Genomic DNA, 25473 nt, shown 5'->3' with positions numbered 1-25473 from the left:
TCTCACTCTGCACGAAAGTTGATTTACGTTTCAGAGAGAGAGCAACTGAGCGTTGAAGATCATCTGCTCCAAAATCTTCTGCTCCTCCTCCTCGTCAACTGTCACCATCTAAAGATGAGCCCATGCAACTTGGCCGTTCCCGTTTAACTCCTGCTGAGCGCCGAAGACGTCTCTCCGAGTCTCTCTGTCTCTATTGTGCAGCTCCGTCTCACACCATTAATGCCTGTCCCAAACGTCCGGGAAACTCCAAATCCTAGCTCGCCAAGGAGAGGGCCGGCTAGGAGTAATGATCTCCTCTCCATCTCCTCAAGATTGTAATCTCCCAGTCTCGCTTCAAGTTGCTCAACGTTATCGGAACGTCATTGCCCTCCTTGATTCCGGAGCAGCTGGGAACTTTATTACCGAAGCCTATGTTAAACGGTGGTCCCTACCCACCGAGAGACTTCCTTCGTCCATTTCTTTAACTGCCGTGGATGGCAGCAAAATTTTTGACGCAGTTATTTCTTTAAGGACTCTACCAGTTCGTCTGAGAGTGGGAGTTCTTCATTCCGAACTTATTTCTTTTTTAGTGATTCCAAGAGCCACACATCCTGTGGTCCTGGGCCTTCCATGGCTCCGTCTTCACAATCCTACAATTGATTGGACGACTACGCAAATCCTGGCATGGGGTTCCTCCTGTGCTGAGACATGTTTGTTTAAAGTATTGCCTGTCTGTTCTTCCTCCCCCAGGTCGTCTGATGTTCCACCTCCTCCATATCAAGATTTCACGGATGTGTTCAGTAAAGCTTCTGCTGATATCCTTCCTCCTCATAGAGAATGGGACTGCCCGATTGATCTCGTTCCAGGGAAGGTTCCACCTCGAGGCCGAACTTATCCGTTGTCTCTGCCTGAGACGCATTCTATGGAGGAATACATTAAAGAGAACCTAGCAAAGGGGTTCATTCGACCTTCTTCTTCCCCAGCCGGCGCAGGCTTCTTTTTTGTAAAAAAGAAAGATGGTGGTCTGCGGCCGTGCATCGACTACAGAGGTTTGAACGACATTACCATCAAGAACCGTTATCCTTTACCCCTGATTACTGAGCTCTTTGACAGAGTTAGCGGAGCTACAATCTTTACAAAGCTGGACTTGAGAGGTGCATACAATCTCATCCGGATCCGTGAGGGTGACGAGTGGAAGACCGCCTTTAACACCCGTGACGGACATTATGAGTACCTCGTCATGCCCTTCGGATTGAGCAATGCTCCAGCTGTCTTCCAGCATTTTGTCAATGAGATCTTCAGAGACATTCTATACCGTCATGTCGTGGTCTATCTAGACGATATCCTCATTTTTGCCAACGATTTAGAGGAACATCGTTTTTGGGTTAAAGAGGTTCTGTCCCGTCTCCGTGTCAATCATCTCTATTGCAAATTAGAAAAATGCGTCTTTGAAGTCAAGTCCATTCCGTTTCTAGGGTACATTGTGTCCGGTTCCGGACTAGAGATGGATCCTGAGAAACTACAAGCAATCCAAAATTGGCCGGTACCCTTAACCCTCAAAGGGGTCCAGAGGTTCTTAGGGTTCGCCAACTATTACCGAAAGTTTATACGAGACTTTTCCACCATTGTGGCGCCTATTACTGCTTTCACTAAGAAGGGTGCTAACCCGTCCAAGTGGTCTGAAGAAGCCATGCAAGCATTTCATCTTTTAAAACAAAGGTTCATCTCTGCGCCTGTTCTGAAACAGCCTGACATCGACTCTCCTTTCATCTTAGAGGTGGATGCCTCCTCCGTTGGAGTAGGAGCGGTGTTATCTCAGAGGGCTAAAGATGGCCATTTACACCCTTGCAGTTTCTTCTCCCGGAAGTTCTCCCCAGCTGAGCGCAACTATGCCATTGGCGACCAGGAGTTGCTAGCCATCAAGCTCGCTCTAGAAGAGTGGAGGTATCTGTTGGAGGGAGCTTCTCATTCAATCACCATACTTACAGACCACAAGAACCTTTTATATCTGAAAGGCGCACAATGTCTCAACCCTCGTCAGGCCAGATGGGCACTTTTCTTTTCCAGGTTCGACTTTAAACTCCAGTTCTGTCCGGGCTCTCAGAATCGCAAGGCCGATGCCCTTTCCCGCTCATGGGAGCAAGAAAATGAGTCAGAGTCTTCAGACAAGCATCCTATTATAAATCCGTTGGCATTCTCCACGGTAGGGATGGACTCTACGCCCCCATCAGGGAAAAGTTTTGTGAAACCGATGCTACGGAAGAAGCTCATGCATTGGGCCCATGCTTCCCGTTTTGCCGGACATACAGGTATCCAAAAAACCCTGGAGTTTATCTCTAGGTCCTATTGGTGGCCAACTCTGAAAAAGGACGTCTTGGAGTTTATTGCATCTTGCCCAAAGTGTGCTCAACATAAGGTATCCCGCCAGTCGCCTGCGGGGCAACTGGTTCCACTATCTGTTCCCCGTCGACCTTGGACCCATTTGTCGATGGATTTTATTACAGATTTACCCATGTGCAACAAGTTCAATACCATCTGGGTGGTAGTTGACCGGTTCACCAAGATGGCACACTTCATTCCTCTCACCGGTCTTCCGTCAGCTTCCAAGTTGGCTCAAGTATTCATACAAGAGATCTTCCGACTCCACGGTCTTCCTGAAGAAATTATCTCAGATCGAGGAGTTCAATTCACAGCCAAATTCTGGCGAAGTTTATGTCAAGTCCTCCAAGTCAAGCTAAAGTTTTCCACGGCTTACCATCCTCAGACCAATGGTCAAACCGAGAGGGTGAATCAGGACTTGGAGGCCTTCCTCCGCATCTATGTGTCCTCCTCTCAAGATGACTGGGTTCAATTACTTCCCTGGGCCGAGTTCTGTCATAACAACCAGTATCATTCTTCATCTGCTTCAACACCATTCTTCACTAACTTTGGATTCCACCCTAAAGTCCCTGAGTTCCAACCGCTTCCAGCAACTTCTGTTCCCGCAGTGGATATCACCTTGCATCAGTTTGCCAATATCTGGAAGAGCGTACGATCAGCTCTGCTCAAGGCATCGTTCAGGTACAAGAAGTTTGCGGATAAGAAGCGTCGAGCAGTTCCTGCTCTCAAGGTGGGTGATCGGGTATGGTTATCCACGAAGAATTTGAGGTTAAGAGTTCCCAGTATGAAGTTTGCACCTCGCTATATCGGTCCTTTCAAGATTGAACAAGTCATCAATCCTGTTGCTTACAGACTCCAGTTGCCTCCCTTCTTAAAAATACCCAGGACATTCCATGTTTCCCTGTTGAAACCGCTGATCTTGAATCGGTTTCATTCCTCACTTCCTCCAACTCCGAAAGTCCAAACTCAACGAGGCGTTGAGTATGAAGTGGCCAAGATCCTGGGCTCACGTCACCGTTACGGTCAACTACAATATCTTATTGACTGGAAGGGTTATGGTCCTGAGGAACGTTCATGGACCAATGCTTCTGATGTCCATGCTCCTGCCTTGGTCCGGAGATTCCATTCCAAGTTTCCTCAAAAGCCAAAGAAGTGTCCTGGGGCCACTCCTAAAGGGGGGGGTGCTGTCACGATCCGGGTATCTGGACGCCATTTCTTACCCATCAGATGCCTCCTAAGGCTGGCTCAGCGCTCCAGGACCGGATCCCATCTGTTATCCTGATGTGTACATTCCTGTATCCTCTCCTGTCACTCTGGGACGCTGTCACAGTAAACGCCATATTACACCTGGCATGGCGTCTCCCGCGGCCTCCGCCGCCGTCCCTGAACTTCTGCATGCAGAGTGTCTGAGTGGCGATTACGTCAGCCGCGGCCTCCGCTGTGTCCGCGTGGTTGGATGTGCATCTGTCAGCCTGGCGCCTCCTGTCTCCGGTGGCCGGCGCCGCCATTACTGTTTTCATTACCACATGGATTACAAACCAAACTTCCCTCCAAGTGTCTGCATGGGCGCAGCCATCTTGGATTCTGTCAGCTGATCATTTCCACCAATCTGTTCTCAGTATTGATAATCTGCATAATTGCCTAGCCAATCCCTTCCTTGCTGCAGGTATAAATACACTGTGCCTGAGCAAGGAAGGCGTCAGTGCTTTGGTTGTCAAACCTAGTTCCTGTTTGTCTCTCTCCTGTGATTGTCTTCCAGGTTCCAGCTCCTGTCTCAGGACTTCCACCGTGGAGACCCGCACCAGCATTCCACCTGCGGTGTAGCCTGACTCTCCAATCCATTGTGGATTCATCTGTTTCCAGCTGCAACATTACCTGCTTCCAGCTCAGCTTCCAGCAGAGTACAGCTTCTCTTGGGGGGCCGGTGTCCTTTCTACACTTTACCACTCTCCACCGGTATTGTTGTTTCTCCGCTCTCAAGTTCTACATTTCAGTTCATATTTCATCGCTCCCAAGTTCATTTATTGTTTAGCTGGTTCCAGCCAGTATCCACTCCGTGCTAACAACAGTCTGGTTCCAGCCAGTATCCACAGCAGCCGTTTTATCTTCAGCAACCCAGCTTTTCCTGGAACACCAGCTGGCACAATCCTGGGTTATCTCCATTGCTACAGTCGGGCCTGGTAAGGACTTTCCATCTAGAAGATTATAAGAACTATCTCACACTACCAGTGCCCTGTGGCTCCTGCCATCCTGTAGTACCCAGGAACTGTATTTATTCTTTGCTGACTTTTACGTTTTCTTTTACTGCTGCTGTGTTGCGGAGTTGTCATAATAAACATCATTGACTTTTATCCAAGTTGTCGTGGTCACGCCTTCGGGCAGTTATTATTCATGTTACTTACATGTCCAGGGGTCTGATACAACCTCCCAGGTTCCGGTACATCTCAGCCCCTACAACTGAGGCTGCCTCCCGTCAGCTCAGGCCCTCAGTTGTGACAAGAAGGTATGAAAAAGCAAAAAAAAAAGTAAAAAAAAAAAAAAACTGTGTCTACCCTCTTTTATGTCAACCATTTTCATGTCGACCTTTTGACCCTGTTGACCTTTTGTACTGTCTACCTTTTTCATGTCGATCTTTTGACCCTGTCGACCTAATGTCTGTTTAACATATGGTGTCTATCTATTGGCTGTTTAACTAGACACTGTCTATCTATTATCCGTATACCCTATTACCCCCCCCCCCCCGCCCTCCCCCCAACTGGATGCTCACCTTCCCCAACCTACCTTGCCACTGGATGCTCACCTCCCTCCCTCCTTGCCAGCTACTGGGTGCTCATCTCACTCCCCCCCCTACCTCCTTCCCTACTACTGGGTGCTCACCTGTCTCCACCCCCTCCTCTGCAACTGGGTACTCACCTGCTACCACCGTCTTCTTCACATGCTCACCTCTCCTCCTCTAACTCCCTGCCTGCCAACCACTAGGTACTCGCCTGCCCCCACCTTCCACGTCACCTACTTACACCCACTCTTCCACTAGGTGCTCACCTTCCCCAACCTCCCTTGCCACTGGGTGCTCACCTCCCTCCCTCCCTGACAGCTACTGAGTGCTCACCCCCCCCCCCCCCTACCCTTCCCACTACTGAGTACTCACCTGTCTCCACCCCCTCCTCAGCCACTGGGTCTCACCTGCTCCCACCTTCCTCTGTACACACCTGATAACACCCTCCTGCTACTGGGTGCTCAAACCCCACCTTCCAATGGGTGCTTAATTGCCCCCTTATTTTCCTGCTTGCCAGACAATGGGTATTCATCTGCCCATACCTTCCCCTGTCACCTGCTAACACCCCCCTGCCTCTGAGTGCTCACCTTCTCCCACTTCCCCTGTCACTGGGTGCTATTCTGTCCCACTTCCTTCCTCCTTGTCAGCTACTTGGTGATCACCTCCCTACCTTCCTCTCTGTCACTGGGTACTCCCCCGTGCCTCTAGCTACCGGGTACTCACCTGCCCCTACCTTCCCATGTACTCACTTGCTAACACCCCCCTGTCTCTGGGTGCTCACCTTCCCCCACTTCCCCTGTCACTTCACTGCCCCACTTCCTTCCTTCCTCCCTGTCAGCTACTTGATGCTCACCTCACCCTCCCTTCCTCTCTGCCACTAGGTACTCCCCTGCTCTGCCCCCCCACCTCCCGCTACTGGGTACTCACCTGCCCCTACCTTCCCATGTACTCACTTGCTAACACCCCCACTGCCACTGGGTGCGCACCTTTTTCGGTGGAGCAAGACATACCCCCTTGACAACGCAGCATGCAATTTCATCATCAACTGGAATCTGCTTGAAACGACTTTTCAAAGGTATTACAAGTATACAAGATAAACCAGGTACAATAAATAGTAAAATAATATTATTAATACTGCACCTTAATATGCAACCTGCTTTGCACAATACCACACAAAACCACTCAATTTAAACACTCTGGCGTCTTTTCACAGTAAGGTGCGTAAAAATATGGGCCTATTCATCATCCTTTATCAGCCTTTTACACATGCAGAAACTTGTTTAAACTGTTAAGAAACAGGCCCATTCATTATAAGGGTCCCGCCTAGTATTCAGCAAATCCCGAAGACTGATTGTTTTCAGAGTTTGCCTGCTCAGTTGGGGTTGATTCACAGAGCCCTCCTGCGTCCTGTGGGAAGGAGATCCTGTGTTGCTGCCTCAGCACTGAGTGCCATGCGGCTATGCACATGCATGAACTCAGGTCACACAAATGCAAAACTTCGGTAGCAGTGTTACGGATTGCAGGGACAACTGCTTTTTGGGGCAGCATTCCCCACACCGGAGCAATATTGAATTGTTCCAGTACTTAAGTATCCTTCTCTTCAACTCGTGGCAAGTTGGATACTTAATCATTGGGGGCCATCTAATTCAGTTTGTGAAAATTAAGTATTACGTGGTGAGAGGATGTTGAAGATTAAACACATTTACCAGCAAACATTTCTTTCAACAAGCATTCCATAGGTAATGAGAGCAAAGGCAGCAAACAAAAAAAAAAACCCCCACACAATAATGGGCAAAACCATGTTGCACTGCAGGTGAGGCAGATACATAGTTACCTACTTTTAATATCTCCTCTCCGGGAGAAGCCCGGAGAGGAGAAGCTGGAAGGAACTTAGGGGGCAGGAGCGAGTTGTGACATCATCAAGCCCCGCCCCCACACCGGGAAAATGCCGCGATTTGCGGGTCTGCGGGACAGGGCGGGTCTAAAATGACGCAATTCACTTCATTATAGTCCCTTCCCCCACCACACGGACCCGCAAATACCAGTGAGTATCTCTTAATCCTGCCCGCATCTCTAGAGTGCGGGCAAGATGCGGTAGATCTGTCTGCTCTTCCAGGGGTGCGGACGGCTGCCCCAAAAATCGGGAGCCTCCCACAACTTCTGGGAGAATAGTCAAGTATGGGCAGATATAACATGTGCAGAGGGATTTACATTTTGATTGGGTGTGTTCAAACTGAAATCTAAATTGCAGTTAAAAATAAAGCAGGACAGGGCAGGGGCAGGAATTTGGTTTGCTATCAAACCTAAATAACCCCCTCTGTACGGGCCAGCTTTTCTCTGTCAGCGCAGTAGACTCTGGCCCCCGCCCAGCTGTGATGTGAGAACCAACATATCGAGCAGCCGATAGGTAGGTGTATATGCTTACTTGAATAAGCCGGACTGTCGTTGCAGCGGCAAGACTGCCAACATGTTACTGTGATGTGTACCCAGCTTTAAGAACGAAAACCTGACTGCAGAGGGTCCATTTAGTTATGTGAGGAAACTAAGTGTGTGAGGCGAGAGCAGGCATGCCTCTCAAGAAGCTGAGAAGGACAAAAGAGTTGAAAGATGGTACAATAATCTGCTAAAAAGTCTTGCTCAGAATTGAATGATGATAGAAAGATAACAGTGAAGAGTCAAATGAAGTAAGGCTGGTATGTAAACAGGAGACTGCAAGCAGCTGATTTGGGAGGGGAAAGGTTCAACTGGCCATGTTATAGAGTTGAGGGAAACTGAATAGAGCAGAGGTTCCCAAAGTCGGCCCCCAAGGCACCCTAACAGTCCAAGTTTTAAGGCTATCCATGGCTGAGCACAGATGGTTAAAACAAATTGACCACCGGCAAATAGGCCACCTGTGCCTAAGCATGCTTATCCTTAAAATCTGCGTTAGTTTTGGGTTGTTCCAGGTTGTATGTGCTGTCTATACCCTTTTATTTTTCATTATTGGCCATTTGACGAAAAAAACTTGCACAGGCCTCCCCCTTTTTCTGATACTCAAGTATTGGATAGAGTGAAGGAATGCTCTAATTACTCCTGTCTAATATTGACAACCTCAACCACCAATCAAACCATTGGAACAAAGGAAGAACAGACATGAGTCCCGCCCTTTAACCTATTTAACATCAGCCACGATCAGGACACTGCAAAGACTCAACGCGTTGGAGGAGACTAACAAGGAACATCACACATCAGCGGATAGCAGGAGAGTGCTGCAAGATCTTCGGACCCACGGCGCAGACACCGGTAAGCCGTACAGACGGACGGACAGCAAGAGGATCACACAGGTGAGTTCTCCGTTGTGGGGAGGTGCGCTATTGCCACAGGTTCCATACAGATCCTGCGACTAAGCTCCCTCCCCCGTGACCACGACTATCCCGGCGAGTGCTGCAGGCTCACGGGGAGATCCGTAGCAAGACAAACCGACAGAGCGGGCACACGAGCCGAGCGGAAAGTCTGTCCGGAGCCGCCGAGAGATCTCGCTGCCCCCCGCACCTGTACCCCTTATCACTACGGCCGCAATGAGAGTGCACTTACACCTGCTTTCACTCACAGAGGTACGGGACGCCGTCCTGTTATAAAGACAGACATTGAAAGAAACTTTCACAGTCTGGTCAGGACCAGGGATACCTTTACCCGTGAGCCTTTTTAGACTCTTAAGGAACCACATTTTGACTTTATTAACCATTTCCAGCTCATTAGTCTGTGTGCTATGGCACACATGCTTAATACCACAAGGAATTGTATGTTAATATCAGTGGCACAGAGGACAGAGTTGCATGACAAGTGCTCACCATTGGAGCACATGACCGATATATTCGTTTCATATTGTATTTCAGTATTATTTTCTCGTTCTCATTTCACTGCGTTTTTGAGTGTGATTACAATCATTTTGTATGCAAGTAAAACCTATTTTAATTAGTATCCAGTATACTGAGTAGAATTCTTTCACAATCATTTAGAACTGTAGGGGATGAGCGCAGTCAAGTTAAAAACCATTTGTTTTACGTTGTTTAATTAAAGGGCAAGGACACCCTTTTGATTAGCAGCACATCCCAAACAGCCAAACTACCCCAGTGCGCAGATTACCCCCATTTGTTGAAATTTAAAATCTGGACCATTAGGGTACCTTGAGGACTGAATTTGGGGACCTCTGGAATAGAGGCTTTCTCTTAATTTGGGGTATCAAATGAAGGGAAAGTGTCTGAGTGTGTGGAAAAGGAACTGAGTATGGAAAGAGGATCCCATTTTAATTTCAATCTTGTAATTGAAGTAGCAAGATGTTGGGAATTGATGGTTGTCAGTGGGATTGGGATTAGAGCAGCGGTTCCCAAATATGGGGCCGGATGTAATGCCGCCCCAGTCCGGCGGGTTGCCGGCCGAACTCAGACATTTTTTGTAAAGGGGCAATCACTTACAAGGCATGGTTTTGCCTTGTAAGTGATTGCCCCGTTAAACATTTTTTTCCAAGTTCGGACGGCATCTGGCACAGCCGTCGAACTCGGGCGGCATTACATCCGGCCCCTGGTCTTCAAGGCACTCTATAGGTCCAGGTTTTAAAGATAAGAGACTGGAATAATGTTTATTAGTTTCCAGAGATTTTCGTTAGGAGTGCTAAATAGTATATTTGAGGCAGGCATGAGAAGTATGATATTTGCACCCATAACATTGTAGTCTGCTGGAGAGTGTTTGAAGACATTGCATTTCTTTAGTGTACAACAAATGAGATTCTAGTCAATCATAAGCTTTTGCTATATTTTCATTAGGTTGTGGTCAGGGGTGCTTTACAGATGAAGGGGTTCATGTGCTCCCCATTATGTAGTAAGCTTGCCACATACTTGTGCCAGTGGGCAGTGGCGTTGCAGCAGACACCCCTATAACTGCTCCTGATCAGCGTTGCTATCTTTCCATTCACATCGCCAGAGTCTGTACTGTCTGCTGTGTCGGTGCCTTCTTTCTGAAAATATTGTGGAAAGATGGCACTGCCAGGAGTACTTACAAGGGGGGTTGCTACGTGGACTCACTGGCAAATAATGTGATAGCCCGCACCCATTATAGATAAGAAACGGAGGGCCTGATTCAGGTTCTGACGCTGATGGTTCCCATGTCGCAAAGTACAGATATTTGTTACTTTGCTCATGTGCAGGACCTGTACTGCGCATGTGTAGTATGGGTCCTGCATCATAGGAAGTAGAACGTCTGCCAACATCAAGTGATTGAAAGTCTGCAGCCATTTGAGGATGGGGAGGAGGCAGTGATGGCCTCAGTTACTGAAATCGGAGGCGTCACCTCTGTTTTGGGGGAAGTGCAAGGCTCTCCATTGGAAGAAGCAAATTTCCTGGCCTCTTACAAGGAGATGTGGCGGTCTGCTAGCATGACTTCATAGTTCACAGACTGCCAGTGGATTTGCAAGTGATCTGATGCTGTGTCCTGGGACGCAACACTGGATCACAAATGCATGCAAGAAGTGTCTACTTATATCAGACACCTCCTGCTGCATTACCAGATGTCCCCTGCAGTGCACATGGTTTTGCCCAATTGCTAACAAAGTTCCTGGTGCGATCAACTCAGAATTAGCCCCATAGAACAAAACTGGGCAAAGACAGACAAACAGACATAGAGGTAGGAGGGCCCTGCTCACAAGCTTACAATCTATAGGGAAATAGACATTGATACACAAGGATAGGTGCTACCTGTTACATAATGGTCCACCAGATTGCTAGGTTTTTGGTGGGTTGTGATATGATCACCCAGCAATGTTGGAAGAAAATATCAGTCATTGGTATGAGTTATTGTATTAATATGCTCTCTATAATCTCCATCAGTAACTTTAAATTGCTCCTATAATACAGTAACCCTACATCTGTATTAGACTAGCCTAAATATGACTCTTGGTGAATGTCACTGTCTGTAATCTCCCTTACTCTACAGCACAATTTATGATTATATAATCTAGAATAACCTAAAGAGCAGACAGCATGTAATGACATGTGTAGTAACTCGGCCTTCTATAGCACATGGGGAAGGAATGAAAGTGCTAACTACTGTGTCTTTTATTCTCTAAACCTCTGTGTCTTTCAATACGAAGAGCACGGGTCTTGGCAGCAGGTTCCCTGGTAACAGGTCCGAGGGTTTCCCTAGCAACAGCATCCCTGTACCCTGACAACGACGTGCGGCGTGGTGATGTCAGCTCGCCCTGACGCCGTTCTCTCCTTGGTAACCGCCCAGGCCGGCGGCAGCTCCTCTGTTCTCTTCCGGACAACAATAATGGCGGATCCCGAGGCCACAGCAGCTCCCTCCTCTCCTGGTGCCGGAAACCCTCACCCGCCGCCGGGGACCGATGGCTCCCAGCGGCTCCTCTTCTCCCATGACTTGGTATTTGGTAGCTACCGAGGTCACAGCCGCTTCGGCCTTGTGAGGCTCATCCATGGGGAGGACTCAGAGACCGAGGAGGATGAGGAGGTGGTGGTGGAAGCAGAGGAGACTGGTGGGGGCCGCAGGAAAGGAGGAGGCGGCGGAGGAGGAGGAGGAGCGGGTGGGCCAGGAGGACAGGGGAGCCCCGGTTCGGACACCGCTGGGGAGGCCAGCAGATTCGGGCCACTCCGGAGGGGCTACGTGCGGGTGCAGTGGTACCCAGAGGGGATCAGACAGGATGTGAAGGAGACCAAGGTAATAGGCCGCAGGAGACTGTGTGATAGTCGGTGTAATGGGGCAAGAGATGGAGGGTACGCTGACCTGTGAGTTACCTGCAGTGTGGTGGGTAACAGCATGGATGAGGAGGGTACTCACATAGGGGCACAGGACTCGGTGTAAGGTTTTTAAAAAGATAACATTGTCATTTGTGCTGATCATCTGGCAATGTGTGGGTAAACATGGAACAGCCAGCGCTCTAGCAAAGGATCTGGTACAACAGATGATAGTAGGCTCATGGTAGTAGAATGAGTAGTCTTGAAGGTGAAGCAAAAAAAAAAAAAAAGCACCAACTGTTTTTGTTTAGCCTAGTGGTGATAAGATGCTGAAGCAGGAGCAGTCATTGTAACAAGGAGACTTGTTCTTACTATATTTTATAAAAGCTTTGGACTTGCTCCGTTTATGTAGAGACAATTGGTATTGTCTGTTTAAAATTCTTTATTCTGCGTTGGAACCCGGTCAGTCTCCAGCATTTAATTCATCTTCATTTTTCCCTTTCTGGGTATTTCTATTAATAAAGTATATAATAATCATGTCATCTTACTTCCATTAGTGTCAGAAACTAGTAAGGCAGTTCCCTGTCCACCTCGTACACATTGCCCTGTTTCCTATGGTGTTTAATTGCAGGCACATATGGATCTGTTGTGTATGATTCACATAAAGCAGGAGTTAGAACAATGCCTCTAGTCTTACATTTCTGTTTCTTGCTAGCACATTTATGGAACAGAGGTTCAATCAATAAAGCTTATGTACTTCTGTCACTGACGTTTGAAATCTCAGCTGCACCTGGAAATGTCACCTTTTGTCTTCTTTAGGCTAAAGAATTGAGCATATTTGCATTCAAGTATCCTAAGTAATCGTGTGCTGCTAGATACAGCTATTTGGTTACTCCATGACGTACTAGAACCAAATTTAGGCCCTTAGGATGTTATCTGGCAAAATGCTCTGATAGATGTTGCATTATGCACCCCATTGTAAGGTCATCAGTGTCAACATCGTGCACAAATTAAGACAATCATAAGTCATTGTTTTGTCATATTTTCTCCCAATCCCTTTTTTTTCGTTGCATCATTCACTGCTGGGTCTAAAGTCTACCCTTTTAGCTATTCCTAGAGTTGTTACAGCACGCTCTGGCTTACAGAAGTGAATTGGTTAAAAGAATGGGTGGGGGATAACCGTACTTTGCAGTGTGCACATCACGTGGGTGTGCAGAAACCATCACATCAGTATGAAGGCTATAGCCTCATATCACTCCTGTCTGCTTTGCCATGCATAGGTTTAAGTGTCCTTATCCCTGATCTATTCTCAGTGGTGCTCCTTCCATCTCCTATACGCCGAGGTCATCAAGAGGTCAGAAGAGAATACACAGGTTATGCTGTTGTCTTCAGTAATGGACAAGATTCATATTTCACGTCTTTCAAAGTCTAGTACTTTAATTGATGCACACTGTTTCTGTAAAGATGCGTACTAATAGAATTCGGCCTGTAAACAGAGCCTGTGCACATAATGCATTTGTTTGCATCTGGAGAGTTCTGAAAAGCAGTTATTTATAGCTTTTGTTCCTGAAGTGTATGATTAAGCAGCATGCCCCTGATTTCAAGTTCTTAGTATAAAAATATCAGGGGACTGTTCGATTAATAGAAAAGGCTCAGTCTTAGGTCCTCTGCTTTTCTCAATCTATACCACATTTCTTGGCAAACTAATTTGCTCTTTCGGATTTCAGTACCATCTGTATGTGGATGATCCTCAAATATAGCTATCCTCCCCAGATTTGTCACCATCTGTATTAAGCCGGGTCACTGAATGCCTTTCTGCCATTTCATCTTGGATAACATCTCTCCACCTGAAACTTAATATTTCCAAAAGAGAATGAATTCTATTTCCAGCAGCCATTAATAGTTACCAACCTGATATCTCTGTTACTGTTGATGGGATAAAGGCATGATCCCGGTGGTCAGCTTATTGTCGCCAGAATGCCGGCAGCGGGCCGAGGACTATTCCTACTCGATAGTGTCCACGACACCCGTAGAGTGGGAATAGAACCTGTGGTGAGCGCAGCAAGCCACCGTGCCAGCAAGGGGCTTTGTTGCACTCGCCCCCCTGCTGGCATTCTTGCAGCCGGGATCCCGACGTCGGCATGCTGACTGCCGGGATCCCAATCGCCAGTATCTCGAACCCAACCCCTGTTGATAACGCAACAATCATCCCTACCCCATAAGCTAGGTGTCATTCTTGACTCTGAACTGTTGTCAAAATCGCAAAAAAATATCTCGCCGTGTGTACACACCTTTAGACATCTCTTAAAATGGCATGACAGTAATTTGGTAAAGACAAGGAGCATAACCAAGGAGCAATTCAAAAGATCCATCCTGAAGGTTGAAACATACAAGGTTTTACAAGAGTATCACTAGAAAGGGCAGTACAATGCATTTTGAATGCAGCTGCAAGACTGATTTTCCTCGCAAGAAGTTCGTCTGTGGATCCGCTCTGTCCAATGGTTATCGGTATTCTACCGTTTTCAATATAAAATACTTTTACTTGCATGCAAGGCTATTAACCAAACTGCACCAACATACATCTCTTCACTCATCTCAAAATATCTCCATACCAGACCTCTCCGCTCTGCACAAGATCAGCGTCTCTCTTCCACACGCACTACTTGTTCCCACTCAAAATTACAGGACTTTGGGGGTAATTTCCGAGATGATCGTAGCTGTGCTAAATCATTCACACTGACATGCGGGGGGACGCCCAGCACAGGGCTATCCCGCCCTGCATGTCAGTGAAGCCCCCCACGCCCCCGCAGAAGTGCAAAGGCATCGCACAGCGGCGATGCCTTTGCACTTTCAAGAGTAGCTTCCGACCAGCGCAGCTTTAGCATGCTGGCCGGGAGCTACTCATCGCTCCCCGGCCCGCAGCGGTTGCGTGTGATGTCACGCAGCCGCTGTGGCCCACCCACCGTTTGGTCCGGCCACGCCTACGAAACTGCGGCCGCAGTTCCGCGCCCCCCGCCCAGCGACCGCTTCTGCTTGTCAATCAGGCAGAGGCGATCATAGCGGCCCAACGGCTTTCGGTTGTCTGGCATGCCGCCGGCGCATGAGCAGTTCTGACCCGATCGCACCGCTGCGATAAACTGCAGCGTGCGATCGGGTCAGAATGACCCCCTTTATCCGGAATGCCCTCCCACACAGAATAAGACTCACCTCTAGTCTCCAAACCTTCAAATGTTCCCTGAAAACTCACCTCAGGCAAGCTTATCAAATTCCAGACCCACCCGAATAACCTTCAGTGCTTCCCTATCTAATTACATCCGCTCTGTACAGTCCACACATAATCTCACATATTTTGTCTTTCTTTACTGGCCCTACACACAGCACGATGTGCCGCAAAGGTGGCCGACCGCGGGTGGGGGAGTGGGGAGTGAAGTTTCTTCACTCCCCCCATCACCCGGCTCTATAGCCCTGCATGCTAATATGGACGATATTGTCCATATTGGCTTGCATATTTAAACGAGCCGGCACCAACGATGAACGAGCGCGGGGCCGCACATCGTTGGTGCCTACACACTGAAAGATATGAACGATATCTTGCTCATTAATGAACGAGATCGTTCATATCTTTCAGTGGTATCGGCCAGTGTGTAGGGCGTATAACTCTCTCACCCTCCTGACCCTTGGCCAACACTGCTGGATGACCATATTGTACAGATCATTAAAAAACCTTTACAATCTGGTGGGCAATTATGCTATAGGTAGAATCTATCCTTGTGTATCAATGCCTATTTCCCTATAGATTGTAAGCTTGCGAGCAGGGCCTTCCTCACACTCCTGTTTTTACCCAGTTTTGTTCTATTACTGTTGTTTCAATTGTAAAGTGCAACGGAATATGCTACACTATATACGAAACTGTTAATAAATACTAAAAATAAATCTAAGGGTGTGTACACACGGTGAGATCCTTGCTATACCCGATTTTCACTTGCGATTTCCCTTGAACTCCCCGGAGCCCAGCACCACCGATTTTGACTAACTTTTCTTGAGATATGGACTATGTGTGCTTACGATTTTGGCTTGTGTGAGATTTTGGCTTATGTGAGATCACATTGACATGTGAGATGAACTAGATAGTACACCGATCTAGCAGGGATTGACTTGCCTGCACAGTCTATCTTTTCTTCGATGCCGACCTGGCGGGACCGCGCATCGGGATCGAATCGGGATTTCAAGGTGACTTTCACCTTGCGATCTGCACTAACTTTTTTCTTGCGATTTTTGACTATATAGTCAAAATCGAAAGAAATTATCTCACCGTGTGTACACACCCTAAGGCTAGCTTTTTTTCAGCAGAGTGGTACAGAGCCACTTGCTTTTTACTAGTCAATCTCTTGATCGTCAAAATTCTTCGCCACAGACTAATGTAGTTACTTGCATCTTAATTCTTTATATGAACACATAACTGATCATGACAGCCTATTTTCAGATATTTTTCCATGCTGCCACTTTAGTTTTTCTCCTTCGTCCTAGAGGATGCTGGGGACTCCAAAAGGACCATGGGGTATAGACGGTATCCGCAGGAGACATGGGCACTTTAAGACTTTAAATGGATGTGAACTGGCTCCTCCATCTGTGCCCCTCCTCCAGACCTCAGTTATATTCTGTGCCCAGAGAGACTGGACACACACTAGGGGAGCTATACAGAGTTTCTCTAGAAAAAACTTTCTGTTAGGTTTATTATTTTCAGGGAGCACTGCTAGTTTATTTCCTTTTGCTGGTTTAACTAGAACAGTGACACCTCTGTAAAAAAAAAAAAACCAACCCAATGCTGGGGAGTTTATCGATGGGGGAGTCTGAAAAACACAGACTGGTCTGTGGTGCTGTCACATCTTTACATTGGTGACCTTACTTAAAATCCAGATCCCTTAATGGTACATTATTAAAATATGTTCCTTTCTATCTAGCTGTTGATCGATTGATCAGTCGATCAATCGTTACACCTCTGGTTTCACTTTGCAATTTAAATGGAGAATCAATTTTTTTTTTTTTTTTTTTTAAATAGTTTCACAATTTCAAATACGAATATGCTGTATGGGGGAGGGGGGTTCCTAGACTAAAGAACCTACTTCAGACATTCTGGTTGATTTCATTGAGTAGCTGAAAGGTCACTGTTGTGTAAAGGTGGGTACACACTGATAGATATATCTGCCGATCAATTGATCGGCAGATATATCTATGGACGGATCGGGCAGTGTGTTGAGCATATACACACTACCCGATCCGTCGGGGACTGACGTCATGAACTGGGCGAGCGTGTACACACGCCCGCCCAGTTCAGCTGTCAATCACTGCCGGCTGCTGCAGCATGTGTACGGATGGTCGGCCGACCGCCCGTACACACACAGCGACACGCCAATATATCGGCAGATATATTGGCCGTCTGCTGTGCTGCGGGGCCGACGCGATATGTCTGTGAATGACTGAGTTCACAGACATATCGCCCACACACACTGGCCGACGGACCCGCGATATATATCGGCCATTCAATAGAACGGCCGATATATCGGCCAATATGTACCCACCTTTAGACCCGTACCATCATCTCCTACAGTGATGTACATTCAGATAGGGTATTAAAGCCACCATTGCCTAATTATAACATTTACACATCATAAAAACACACAGTAAGAATGAGACCCCATGCTGAAAAGAACTTGCAAAGCTGTTTGTGGATTGTATGAGCTTTGTTGCAATTGTCTATTCCAATGTAGAGTGTTCTGTGTGGTTCTGTAGAGTCATGACGGAGAAAAGGTGCAGGGAGTATACTCCCCTTTGATGCAGTTTGTCTGCATTGTGTCCTAGGAGTATTCTGGCAAGCAGCCCGTAACTCTAGCTAGAGCAGCGCTAACATTTTCACACCACAGAAATTGATTCTGGTACTAATGCAGTCAGCAGTTCCAGAGAGAACCAGCCAAAGAATGAATACAACTCACCTTTTGTTAAATGCCCAAATTGTTTTTTTGTTTAACAAGCCATTGTTTGTGCTGCATTGTGGATCACAGTAGTAGATGACTGTGAAGCCAGGCTTGGTGATCTTTATGCTGTTTGGGAAAAACCCCTTAGGATTCCCTCCCTAAAGGACAGTACGGTTTTGTATAGTGTACAGTTATCTGGCCCTTCTCCAGTTACATTTAACCTATTACAGGTTGAGTATCCCTTATCCAAAATGCTTGGGACCAGAGTTATTTTGGATATCGGATTTTTCCGTATTTTGGAATAATTGCATACCATAATGAGATATCATGGTGATGGGACCTAAGTCTAAGCACAGAATGCATTTATGTTACATATACACTTTATACACACAGCCTGAAGGTCATTTTAGCCAATATTTTTACTAACTTTGTGCATTAAACAAAGTATGTCTACATTCACACAATTCATTTATGTTTCATATACACCTTATACACACAGCCTGAAGGTCATTTAATAAAATATATATATATATATATATATATAATAGGTATTTTTAATGATAAGCTGAGTGCTGATTATAATTGTCAATATGAAAATATTCACACAAATGTTTTTAATATAGTGGTGCCTTCTATACATAACACTAGTTATGTCTGAGAAATACCTTGCTCAAAACTCATTGGTCAGTGAAGTGCATAGTCTGCTAGCGTTTGTGAAACTGTAGCTAGTGGTTGCCATACTTAATTATAATTTCTAGATAATGCATTGTACCTGATCAGCACAATTATTTTGTCTTCTAGTTAAAACTGGAGGATCGATCATTGGTGCCTAGAGATGTTGTACGCCGCGTGAGTACAAAGGTGGGGAACCGTGCGCCATTACTGTACCTGTCCAGTGCTCAGCTTGCTGCTCTCTCTGATAACCTTGATTTGCTGTTGTTCTCTAACAGGACAGTCAGTGTGGCACAGTTATAGATGTGAACATAGACTGTATGGTAAAAGTGGTGGGAACCAACTGCTTCCTTCATCCTGTCAACAGCAAGGAACTGCAGCATATATGGGTGAGATGTTCATAATTTACATCTTGTTAGTATGTTATCTTCAAGAAACGCTAGTTCAAAGGTTACACAAGCTTTCTGTCCACGTCTGTGTTTAATTAACTCTGAAATTGTAATATAAAAGTTCCCCCCCTTTTATGTTCCATATTATGTGGTAGACTGTTGAATCAGTGCCTGTGCTGTATTGGTGTTTATGGATGATATGTTCTTTCCTAGTGATGTATCCAGCAGTGATACATTGGTGATGTAATCATGTGACCGGCGGTCGGAATCCCGCCAATCAGTATACCGATGGCGAATCTCGACAGCCAGCATGCCGCCTAACAGGTACTATTCCACTCGTCTGTGTCCACGGCACCCATAGAGTGGGAATAGGACATGTTGCGAGCGCAGCAAAACGAAGCCCCTTGCGGAAGGGCCTTCGTCGGTATGCTGACCACCTGGATCACCACCGCCGGTCACCCGATCCCAACCCTTGTGTTGTTCGCATTTTGCAGACCAATAGGTATGAATCATGCAAATTTATCTTTCTAAACCTTTAGAAAATATACCGAACCTAATAATTGTTTCTCTAACGTCCTAAGTGGATGCTGGGACTCCGTAAGGACCATGGGGAATAGCGGCTCCGCAGGAGACAGGGCACAAAATAAAAGCTTGAGATATCAGGTGGTGTGCACTGGCTCCTCCCCCTATGACCCTCCTCCAAGCCAGTTAGATTTTTGTGCCCGGCCGAGAAGGGTGCAAACTAGGTAGCTCTCCAGAGCTGCTTAGAATAAAAGTTTAGTTAGGTTTTTTTATTTTCAGTGAGTCCTGCTGGCAACAGGCTCACTGCATCGTGGGACTAAGGGGAGAAGAAGCGAACTCACCTGAGTGCAGAGTGGATTGGGCTTCTTAGGCTACTGGACGTTAGCTCCAGAGGGACGATCACAGGTTCAGCCTGGATGGGTCACCGGAGCCGCGCCGCCGTCCCCCTTACAGAGCCAGAAGAGACGAAGGTCCGGTGAAAGAGGCGGCAGAAGACATCCTGTCTTCAAGACTAAGGTAGCGCACAGCACCGCAGCTGTGCGCCATTGCTCTCAGCACACTTCACACTCCGGTCACTGAGGGTGCAGGGCGCTGGGGGGGAGCGCCCTGAGACGCAATATAACACACATATACCTTAGCTGGCAAAAGGAATACATCACATATAGCTCCAGGGCTATATGGATGTATTTTTTCCCCTGCCATTTTACACAAAAAAGCGGGAGTTAAGGACGTCGTGAAGGGGCGGGGCCTATCTCCTCAGCACACTGGCGCCATTATTCCCTCACAGCTCCGCTGGAAGGACGGCTCCCTGATTCTCCCCTGCAGTACTGCATCTGATTCAGGGTAAAAAAGAGAAGGGGGGGCATTTTGGCAGCAAATAACTAGATTAACAGCAGCTATAAGGGATTAACACTTATATAAGGTTATCCCTGTATATATATAGCGCTGGGTGTGTGCTGGCAGACTCTCCCTCTGTCTCTCCAAAGGGCTAAGTAGGGTCCTGTCCTCTATCAGAGCATTCCCGGTGTGTGTGCTGTGTGTCGGTACGCGTGTGTCGACATGTATGAGGAGGAAAATGAGGTGGAGGCGGAGCAGTTGCCTGTGTTAGTGATGTCACCCCCTAGGGAGTCGACACCTGACTGGATGATTGTGTTTAAGCAATTAAGTGATAATGTCAGCAATTTACAAAAAACTGTTGACGACATGAGAAAGCCGGCAAATCAATTAGTGCCTGTTCAGGCGTCTCAGACACCCTCAGGGGCCCTAAAACGGCCGCTACCTCAGTGGGTCGACACGGATCCAGATACAGATACTGAATCTAGTGTCGACGGTGACGAGACAAACGTAATGTCCAGTAGGGCCACACGTTACATGATCACGGCAATGAAAGAGGCATTGAACCTTTCTGACACTACAAATACCTCAAAGGCGGGTATTATGTGGGGTGTGAAAAAACTGCCAATAGTTTTTCCTGAGTCTGAGGAAATAAACGAGGTGTGTGATAAAGCGTGGGTTTCCCCCGATAAAAAACAGCTAATTTCTAATAAGTTATTAGCACTATACCCTTTCCCGTCAGAGGTTAGGGCACGGTGGGAAACACCCCCTAGGGTAGATAAGGCGCTCACACGTTTATCTAAACAAGTAGCGTTACCGTCCCCTGATACGGCCACCCTCAAAGAACCAGCTGATAGGAGGCTGGAAAATATCCTGAAAAGTATATACACACATACTGGTGTTATACTGCGACCAGCAATCGCATCAGCCTGGATGTGCAGTGCTGGAGTCGCATGGGCGGATTCCCTGACTGAGAATATTGATACCCTGGATAGGGACAATATTCTGTTAACTATAGAACATTTAAAGGATGCATTGCTATATATGCGTGATGCGCAGAGGGATATTTGTACCCTGGCATCAAGAGTAAGCGCAATGTCCATCTCTGCCAGAAGAGCATTATGGACCAGACAGTGGTCAGGGGACGCAGATTCCAAACGGCACATGGAAGTATTGCCGTATAAGGGGGAGGAGTTATTTGGGGCTGGTCTAACAGACCTGGTGGCCACGGCAACGGCTGGAAAATCCACCTTTTTACCCCAGGTTACTTCACATCAACAGAAAAAGACAGTCTTTTCAAACTCAGTCCTTTCGTTCCCATAAGTACAAGCGAGCAAAAGGTCACTCTTTTCTGCCCAAGGGCAGAGGAAGAGGAAAAAGGCAGCACCATGCAGCCGCTTCCCAGGAACAGAAGCCCTCCCCTGCTTCTGCCAAGTCTTCAGCATGACGCTGGGGCTTTACAAGCAGACTCAGACACGGTGGGGGCCCGTCTCAAGAATTTCAACGCGCAGTGGGCTCACTCGCAAGTGGATCCCTGGATTCTACAGGTAGTATCACAGGGGTACAAACTGGAATTCGAGGCGTTTCCTCCTCATCGGTTCCTGAAGTCTGCTTTACCAAAGTCTCCCTCCGACAGGGAGGCAGTTCTGGAAGCCATTCACAAGCTGTACTCCCAGCAGGTGATAATCAAGGTACCCCTCTTACAACAGGGGAAGGGGTATTATTCCACACTATTTGTGGTACCGAAGCCGGACGGCTCGGTGAGACCAATATTAAATCTAAAATCTTTGAACACTTACATAAAAAGGTTCAAATTCAAGATGGAGTCACTCAGAGCGGTGATAGCGAACCTGGAAGAGGGGGACTATATGGTGTCGCTGGACATCAAGGATGCTTATCTCCACGTCCCAATATATCCTTCTCACCAAGGGTACCTCCGGTTTGTAGTACAAAACTGTCATTATCAGTTTCAGACGCTGCCGTTTGGATTGTCCACGGCGCCTCGGGTCTTTACCAAGGTAATGGCCGAAATGATGATTCTTCTACGAAGAAAAGGCATCTTAATTATCCCTTACTTGGACGATCTCCTGATAAGGGCAAGAACCAAGGAACAGTTAGAAGTCGGAGTGGCACTATCTCAGGTAGTGCTAAGTCAGCACGGATGGATTCTAAATATTCCAAAATCGCAGCTGATTCCAACGACACGTCTACTGTTCTTAGGAATGATTCTGGACACAGTCCAGAAGAAGGTGTTTCTCCCGGAGGAGAAGGCCAGGGAGTTATCCGAGCTAGTCAGGAACCTCCTAAAACCAGGACAGGTCTCCGTGCATCAGTGCACAAGGGTCCTGGGAAAAATGGTGGCTTCTTACGAAGCGATTCCATTCGGAAGATTCCATGCAAGAACTTTTCAGTGGGATCTACTGGGAAAATGGTCCGGATCGCATCTTCAGATGCATCAACGGATAACCCTGTCGCCAAGGACAAGGGTGTCTCTCCTGTGGTGGCTTCAGAGGGCTCATCTACTAGAGGGCCGCAGATTTGGCATTCAGGATTGGATCCTGGTAACCACGGATGCCAGCCTGAGAGGCTGGGGAGCAGTCACACAGGGAAGGAATTTCCAGGGCTTGTGGTCAAGCATGGAAACATCTCTTCATATAAACATTCTAGAACTAAGGGCCATTTACAATGCCTTAATTCAAGCAAAACCTCTGCTTCAGGGTCAGGCGGTGTTGATCCAGTCGGACAACATCACGTCAGTCGCCCACATAAACAGACAGGGCGGCACGAGAAGCAGGAGGGCAATGGCAGAAACTGCAAGGATTCTTCGCTGGGCGGAAAATCATGTGATAGCACTGTCAGCAGTGTTCATTCCGGGAGTGGACAACTGGGAAGCAGACTTCCTCAGCAGACACGACCTTCACCCGGGAGAGTGGGGACTTCACCCAGAAGTCTTCCACCAAATTGTAAACCGTTGGGAAAGACCAAAGGTGGACATGATGGCGTCACGTCTAAACAAAAAACTGGACAGATATTGCGCCAGGTCAAGGGACCCTCAGGCAATAGCAGTGGACGCTCTGGTAACGCCGTGGGTGTACCAGTCAGTGTATGTATTCCCTCCTCTGCCCCTCATACCGAAAGTATTGAGAATCATAAGAAGGAGAGGAGTAAGAACTATACTCGTGGTTCCGGATTGGCCAAGAAGGTCTTGGTACCCGGAACTTCAAGAGATGCTCACGGACGAACCGTGGCCTCTACCTCTAAGACAGGACCTGCTACTGCAGGGGCCTTGTCTGTTCCAAGACTTACCGCGGCTGCGTTTGACGGCATGGCGGTTGAACGCCGGATCCTGAAGGACAAGGGCATTCCAGAAGAAGTCATCCCTACTCTGGTAAAAGCCAGAAAGGAAGTAACCGCAAAACATTATCACCGCATTTGGCGTAAATATGTTGCGTGGTGTGAGGCCAAGAAGGCCCCTACACAGGAATTTCAACTGGGTCGTTTCTTGCATTTCCTGCAAACAGGACTGTCTATGGGCCTAAAATTAGGGTCCATTAAGGTTCAAATTTCGGCCCTGTCGATATTCTTCCAGAAAGAACTGGCTTCAGTACCTGAAGTTCAGACATTTGTGAAAGGGGTGCTGCACATACAGCCTCCTTTTGTGCCTCCAGTGGCACCTTGGGATCTCAATGTTGTGTTGAGATTTCTAAAATCACACTGGTTTGAACCATTGTCTACGGTAGATTTAAAATATCTCACGTGGAAGGTGTCGATGCTGTTGGCCTTGGCTTCAGCTAGGCGTGTGTCAGAATTGGCGGCTTTATCATGTAAAAGCCCTTACCTAAATTTTCATTCTGACAGGGCGGAATTGAGGACTCGTCCTCAATTTCTACCTAAGGTGGTTTCTGCATTTCACATGAACCAACCTATTGTGGTACCTGCGGCTACTAGGGACTTAGAGGACTCTAAGTTGCTGGACGTTGTCAGGGCCTTGAAAATATATGTTTCCAGGACGGCTGGAGTCAGGAAAACTGACTCGCTGTTTATCCTGTATGCACCCAACAAGCTGGGTGCTCCTGCTTCAAAGCAGACGATTGCTCGTTGGATTTGTAGTACAATTCAGCTTGCACATTCCGTGGCAGGATTGCCACAGCCAAAATCAGTAAAAGCCCATTCCACAAGGAAAGTGGGCTCATCTTGGGCGGCTGCCCGAGGGGTCTCGGCTTTACAACTTTGCCGAGCAGCTACTTGGTCAGGGGCAAACACGTTTGCTAAATTCTACAAATTTGATACCCTGGCTGAGGAGGACCTGGAGTTCTCTCATTCGGTGCTGCAGAGTCATCCGCACTCTCCCGCCCGTTTGGGAGCTTTGGTATAATCCCCATGGTCCTTACGGAGTCCCAGCATCCACTTAGGACGTTAGAGAAAATAAGATTTTACTTACCGATAAATCTATTTCTCGTAGTCCGTAGTGGATGCTGGGCGCCCATCCCTAGTGCGGATTGTCTGCAATACTTGTATATAGTTATTGTTACAAAAAATTCGGGTTATTATTGTTGAGCCATCTTTTCAGAGGCTCCTTTAAAATTTATCATACTGTTAACTGGGTTCAGATCACGAGTTGTACGGTGTGATTGGTGTGGCTGGTATGAGTCTTACCCGGGATTCAATATCCTTCCTTATTATGTACGCTCGTCCGGGCACAGTATCCTAACTGGCTTGGAGGAGGGTCATAGGGGGAGGAGCCAGTGCACACCACCTGATATCTCAAGCTTTTATTTTGTGCCCTGTCTCCTGCGGAGCCGCTATTCCCCATGGTCCTTACGGAGTCCCAGCATCCACTACGGACTACGAGAAATAGATTTATCGGTAAGTAAAATCTTATTTTCTCTGACGTCCTAAGTGGATGCTGGGGACTCCGTAAGGACCATGGGGAATAGCGGCTCCGCAGGAGACAGGGCACAAAAGTAAAAGCTTTAGGATCAGGTGGTGTGCACTGGCTCCTCCCCCTATGACCCTCCTCCAAGCCTCAGTTAGGTTTTTGTGCCCGGCCGAGAAGGGTGCAATCTAGGTGGCTCTCCTAAAGAGCTGCTTAGAGTAAAAGTTTTGTTAGGTTTTTTATTTTCAGTGAGTCCTGCTGGCAACAGGCTCACTGCAACGAGGGACTTAGGGGAGAAGAAGTGAACTCACCTGCGTGCAGGATGGATTGGCTTCTTAGGCTACTGGACACT

At 47.4% G+C, this 25473-nt stretch overlaps 1 protein-coding gene across 1 annotated transcript in view; it reads left to right on the top strand.

The window, feature by feature from the left end:
- The first annotated feature begins 11354 nt into the window (after positions 1–11354).
- UBE2O (ubiquitin conjugating enzyme E2 O) overlaps positions 11355–25473 on the top strand; it is a 187776-nt gene continuing 173657 nt past the window's right edge. Inside the window, exons 1-3 of the mRNA XM_063960415.1 lie at positions 11355–11839; positions 18630–18689; positions 18779–18889. Coding sequence (XP_063816485.1) covers positions 11438–11839; positions 18630–18689; positions 18779–18889 — 573 coding nt within the window. The 5' untranslated portion in view covers positions 11355–11437. The remainder of the gene's footprint in view (positions 11840–18629; positions 18690–18778; positions 18890–25473) is intronic.

Source organism: Pseudophryne corroboree, chromosome 3 (genome assembly GCF_028390025.1).
Source record: "Pseudophryne corroboree isolate aPseCor3 chromosome 3, aPseCor3.hap2, whole genome shotgun sequence".
Classification (NCBI taxonomy): Eukaryota; Metazoa; Chordata; class Amphibia; order Anura; family Myobatrachidae; genus Pseudophryne; species Pseudophryne corroboree.
This window is presented reverse-complemented; position numbering and strand designations above follow the sequence as displayed.